General features: G+C 43.4%; 1 protein-coding gene across 1 annotated transcript; it reads right to left on the reverse strand.

Annotated features, from left to right (window-relative positions):
* Positions 1-1,636, reverse strand: LOC106590952 (uncharacterized protein DDB_G0284671). The gene is made up of 3 exons (XM_014182128.2): positions 1,472-1,636; positions 1,321-1,379; positions 1-1,215 (listed from the first exon to the last, which is right to left on the reverse strand). The coding sequence occupies exons 1-3, from the start codon at positions 1,507-1,509 to the stop codon at positions 548-550; spliced, it is 765 nt and encodes a 254-aa protein (XP_014037603.1). The 5' UTR covers positions 1,510-1,636; the 3' UTR covers positions 1-547.
* Between the last annotated feature and the right edge of the window lie 4,850 nt (positions 1,637-6,486).

Consider the following 6,486-nt stretch of genomic DNA (forward strand, 5'->3'; position numbering starts at 1 on the left):
TTTTAAAGGTACAATATTTTATTGTTTTACAAGTAATGCAGGGTAGCATGAGCAGCAGCAACTCCCTGGCCGTCGCAAAAGCATACAGTGGAAGCTTAAAGAAAGTGTCAGCAACAACTCAGAATTGTCATCCAAAGGATGAATCTACATTTACAATTCTGTTGATAGATGATTAGTACAAAGGATTTCAAAATCAGAACGCAAAGTTCAGATGTGTAAAAGTTATACATTGCATCCCAGTAGCCGTTCCCTTGTGGTGGGGTTCCTTTAACAGGTTGTGAGTTTTTAGCAGGTGGGGATATGCTTCTCCGCTATCAAAAAGGTATAACCTCCCCAGTGGTGTGGCAGGATTGGGAGTAGACAGTTCTGCCATTCTCATAAACGATTTGTAACTATATTGGGATGAGAACTGACTGTTCAACGATGCTGCCTTGAACGCTGCTGGAGCTGACACATTAGGTGCCTTCATTGTCACTATCAGACACAAAATCCTGAGAAACATCACTGCTGCTAAAATCCATGTTGCTTGAGGAGTTGGCCCTCCTGTTCAAGGCTGTGCTTCTGCCGAGGCAAGGGCGCCTGTCGCTTCTGCCGAGGCAAGGGCGCCTGTCGCTTCTGCCGAGGCAAGGGCGCCTGTCGCTTCTGCCGAGGCAAGGGCGCCTGTCGCTTCTGCCGAGGCAAGGGCGCCTGTCGCTTCTGCCGAGGCAAGGGCGCCTGTCGCTTCTGCCGAGGCAAGGGCGCCTGTCGCTTCTGCCGAGGCATTTGAACCAGATTCCGCACTTGATGAGGCACTGTGGCCGGTTGCTTCCACTGCCGAGGCAAAGTGGCCGGTTGCTTCACATAAGGTATTTGGGCCAGCCGTGACGCTTGCTGAGGCATTGTGGGCGGCTGCTTCTGCTGAGGCACGGGAGTCGGATGCGTCACCCAAGGTATTTGGGCCAGCCGTGAAACCTGATGAAGCATTGTGGCCAGGTGATTCACCTAAGGTATTTGGGCCAGTTACCACACTTGCCGAGGCATTACGGGGGGGGGCCGGTGCCGAGGCACTGTGGCCAGTTGCTTCACCTAAAGTAGTTGGGCCAGTCGTGGCACTTGCTGAGGCATTGTGGGTGGCTGTTTCTGCTGCTGAGGTACGGGATCCAGTTGCTCCACCTAAAGTATTTGGGCCAGTCGTGGTTCCTTTTAATTTATTTGGGGGAATATATCTATAGTTACCTACGAAATAAAAGAAAGTTACAAATCGTAAAATGCCAGCATTTGAAGTTCTGGGATTTATACAGTGTTATTTTTACTGAATTAAATGTGTAGAACAAAACACACCTTTAGGTGGAGGATAACAGGTTATCCCTCCAATTAGCAGGCAACAAATCCAAGAAATTCTAAAGAAAAAGAAAAACATCCTAGTCAGTTAAATACAGCTACCTGTAAAACATGGAAGACAAGGGAAACAAACTAGAGCCATACAACTTACCTCAAAGACATTTCAAAACTCACAGCCATTTTTCTCATCAAAACCTCAGTATTCAGAACTAATGGTAGCCAGAAGCCTTACCAGGAGATCCCTGATATTGTATCTGATTGTCTTTCTTGCTGTGCCTTACAAAGGAATCCTAGACCCTTCTAATCTGGCTGGTTAATTAGGTACATCTGCAAGCCACTGAACATCATTTCCATTGGTCCAATTTCCCAATTGAGATTAGGTGCGCTTGATTTCATTCAGCTGGTGTGCTGGAGGGTTTGCGCATCATGGACAAATCCAATGGTTTTAAAGAGTGAACTCTACCTACCCATTGCACTGGGTGAGCTTAATCAAGTGCACCTTTTATTTCATGCTAATTAATATCCTGCCAGGGGCTTTTGCATGTGCAACCTCAGTGGTCCGGTAGAAGTGTGATATGCAAAAATATATTTTAGATTTTTCAAAGTAGCCTCACTTTGCCTTGATGACAGCTTTGCACACTCTTCGCATTCTCTCAACCAGCTTCACCTGGAATGCTTTTCCAACAGTCTTGAAGGAGTTCCAACATTTGCTGAGCACTTGTTGGCTGCTTTTCCTTCACTCTATGGTCCAACTCATGCCAAACCATCTCAATTGGGTTGAGGTCGGGTGATTGTGGAGGCCAGGTCATCTGATGCAGCACTCCATCACTCTCCTTCTTGGTCAAATAGACCTTACACAGCCTGGAGGTGTGTTGGGTCATTGTCCTATTGAAAAACAAATGATTGTCCCACTAGGCGCAAACCAGATGCGATGGCGTATAGCTACAGAATGTTGTGGTAGCCAGCGTGCCTTGAATTCTAAATAAATCACAGACCGTGTGACCAGCAAAGCAGCCCCACACCATCACACCTCGTCCTCCATGCTTCATGGTGGTTACCAGACATGCAGAGATCATCCGTTCACCTACTCTGCGTCTCACAAAGACACGGCGGTTGGAACCACAAATCTCAAATTTTGACTCATCAGACCATAGGACAGATTTACACCGGTCTAATGTCCATTGCTCGTGTTTCTTGGCCCAAGCAAGTCTCTTCTTATTGGTTTCTTTGGGTAGTGGTTTCTTTGCAGCAATTCGACCATGAAGGCCTGATTCACGCAGTCTCCTCTGAACAGTTGATGTTGAGATCTGTCGGTTACTTGACCTCTGTGAAGCACTTATTTGGGCTGCAATTTTTGAGTCTGGTAACTCTCATGAACTTATCCTCTTCCGCAGAGGTAACTCTGGGTCTTCCTTTCCTGTGGTGGTCCTCATGAGAGCCAGTTTCATCATAGCTCTTGATGCACTTGAAGAAACTTTCAGTTCTTGAAATGTTCCTGACTGTCGTTTCCCTTTGCTTATTTGAATGGTTCTCACTATAATATGGACTTGGTCTTTTACCAAATAGGGCTATCTTCTATATACCACCCTTACCTTGTCACAACACAACTGACGCATTGAGAAGGAAAGAAATTCCACAAATGAACTTTTTACAAGGCACACCTGTTAATTGAAATGCATTCCAAGTGACTACCTCATGAAGCTGGTTGAGAGAATGCCAAGAGTGTGCAAAGCTGTCATCAAGGAAAAGGGTGGCTACTTTGAAGAATTTCAAATATAAAATATATTTTGATTTTTTTAACACTTGTTTTGGTTACTACATGATTCCATATGTGACTCACCACCTGGATTCGATCTTATGTAGTAAAATGTGAAATTGTGTTTTTTTTTTACATCTGCTAAAAGTAGAGACTCAGAGCTTCAAAATGGTATATCATGACAGTTGATCAACTTTTAATCTCACTTTTGAGAAAATCACTTTTGAATGTTTTGGTATGTAGTTTAGAGCTCTTCTTTGTCTACACCCATTCAGCATCGTTCACAATGATTTGTTTACCTCTGGATAACATGAAAACAGCCTAACCAATTCTGCTGGAAACAATTTCATGATGCTTTCTTGCAGACGTTTACTGACATCGGCCATATTCAACGGGTGTTGTACACACGTCACGTAACGTTAGCTAACGAGCTAGCCAGCTAACGTTAGCTAGATAAACAACAATGAACAAAGTGGCAACAATGCCACAGTGCTGGGAGCTAACCAACCAGGTCCAATGTTAGCTAGCTAACATTAGGCTCTAACTAGAAAAGCAAATGGCTCTGGGAAACAAATAATAACGTCAGCTAGGGAACCAGCCAGCTTGAAATGAAACCACTTTGTCAAAATTAGAAATGTGTCATATCTGAAAATGTAGCTAGCTAATGCTAAACTATAAACATGCATCATGGACGGTCTCCCTGTCAGGAATGCCATACCACGGTTGCACGGTTTGAAGATGTTATCCGGAGACAGGTGTTTTCTCCATCTCTTTAGCTATCATACTCTAATTACACTGATTTCAAATCTTGATCCTCCAGAAAACGGAGAGAAACACTTATGCAGCTCCACTATACAAAACATTTTTTAAAAAGCAGCGTTCGACAGGATTACCAACACAGACTGACGAACTCAAATAGACAGACGACTTCAATATGGCAGACCAATCCGAACTCCTCTCTCGGCATGTCCAGCCCACTCATTATCTCAAACAATCATGGCTAGTGAGAAGTTTGCTTACTTTTACTGTGGCTTAACCAGCAAGGCTCGTAATTTAACAATTGTATTGGTATTTACAGATGGCATACATGCTTGTTATTAAGGCACATGAAAGTTCACATGTTCGAGAAGGAATTTCTGCCAAAAAACGCATTTAGATTTTTACGTTCAAACGGCTCTCCTGTGAAGTCGTGACTTGCGACATACGCCTAGTTCCCTGAATCGGGTCACATATGTGTTATTTCATAGTTCTGATGTCTTCACCATTATTCTACAATGTAGAAAATAGTAAAAATAAAGAAAACTCTTGAATGAGTAGGGGTGTCCAAATTTGAGTGCTACTGCATGGTAGACAAGAGATTGTCCGACAACACAGAATTACATTTTTTTACATAAAAGCAGAGCATTGAATGCGTATACAATTTCATCCCGTGTCATGAGTCTTTGGCCAAACAGGCAGTCGACTACAGCAGGCACATGTGTTCATTTGTGTCAATGTTTGTGAATGAGTTCCATGTATCCTAGCTAAGCTTCCCTCCTAGTGCCTTGCCGGCTTCATCATTGGAACTTAAATGGATCCATTTAAGGTCTGAGTTCTCATACTATGTAGTTAGATGATTTCACCAACAATACTTGGTTTAGAAAAATGTACTTGTTCTTATTTTTTTAATTTCACCTTTATTTAACCAGTTAGGCCAGTTGAGAACAAGTTCTCATTTACAACTGCGACCTGGCCAAGATAAAGCAAAGCAGTTCGACAACATACAAAAACAGAGTTACACATTGAGTAAAACAACATACAATCAATGATACAGTAGACAAAAAATAAGACTATGTACAATGTGAGCAAATGATGTGAGATAAGGGAGGTAAAGGCAAAAAAGGCCATGGTGGCAAAGTAAATAAAGTATAGCAAGTAAAACATTGGAATGGTAGATTTATAATTTGAAGAAAGTTCAAAGTTAAAATATAAATAATATGGTACAAAGGAGCAAAATAATAAATAAAATAAATAAATACAGTAGGGGAAGAGGTAGTAGTTTGGGCTAAATTATAGATGGGCTATGTACAGGTGCAGTGATCTGGGAGCTCTGATAGCTGGTGCTTAAAGCTAGTGAGGGAGATAAGTGTTTCCAGTTTCAGAGATTTTTGTAGTTCGTTCCAGTCATTGGCAGCAGAGAACTGGAAGGAGAGACGACCAAAGGAGGAGTTGGCTTTAGGGGTGACCAGAGAGATATACCTGCTGGAGCGCGTGCTAAGGGTGGGTGCTGCTATGGTGACCAGTGAGTGGAGATAAGGGGGACTTTACCTAGCAGGGTCTTGTAGATGACCTGGAGCCAGTGGGTTTGGCGACGATTATGTAGCGAAGGCCAGCCAACGAGAGCGCACAGGTCGCAGTGGTGGGTAGTATATGGGGCATTGGTGACAAAACGGATGGCACTGATAGACTGCATCCAGCTTGCTGAGTAGGGTGTTGGAGGCTATTTTGTAAATGACATCGCCGAAGTCGAGGATCGGTAGGATGGTCAGTTTTACGAGGGTATGTTTGGCAGCATGAGTGAAGGAGGCTTTGTTGCGACATTCTAGATAACTTGGATTGGAGGTGGAGTCTGAAGGAGAGTTCACCAGATATATCTTTGTTATGATTGATGTAGGAGTTTAAACCGTTCCAGGCATTGTAAGGTTCAAGTACGCTGAAAAGCATCCATTTTTTTAAGCCTGTGATATAGGAGCAGTTGGCAGGAGGAATGAGCTATAGGTTAAAAGCATCTATTGACGCTCGGATGTGAATCAGTTAGGTAACAAAGAAATCGATAAATTTAAGCAAACATATCAGGTTTTGAATGGGCCAAGCATCTTAATCCACTTGGTACCCCGAAGACTGCCCATGTCCGGACGCAGGGCCCTTCCGATTTGGCACACTGAACTCTATCAGAGAAGTAGTGGTGAACAGGCGAATTTGGAAACCAAGGCTACTGAGTCTGGATGAATGTGGTGATTAACAGATCAAAAGCTTTGGCCAGGTCAATGAATACGGAGCACAGTATTGTTTCTTATCGATGTCAGGACCTGCGTGGCTGAGGTGCACATGACCAGCTGAAACAGATTGCATAGCGGAGAGCGGTGCGGTGGGATTCGAAATGGTCGGTAATCTGTTTGTTGACTAGGCTTTCGAAGACCTTAGAAAGGCAGGGTAGGATGGATATAGGTCTGTAGGAAAGGAAAGGGGAGACTATGGAAAGGGGAGACTCACGAATATGGTTCCGTTTTGCTCTACGACCCCAACAAGTTTCACAGACTCATCTGAACGTAACCCATACAAACTAATGGAAGTATGGAGGTAGTTGTGTCAACACACATAAAGGGTTAAATATGTGCCATCACCTAGATATTGGACAGACTTCAAAACTT

This window comes from Salmo salar, unplaced genomic scaffold (genome assembly GCF_905237065.1).
Source record: "Salmo salar unplaced genomic scaffold, Ssal_v3.1, whole genome shotgun sequence".
Taxonomy (NCBI): domain Eukaryota; kingdom Metazoa; phylum Chordata; class Actinopteri; order Salmoniformes; family Salmonidae; genus Salmo; species Salmo salar.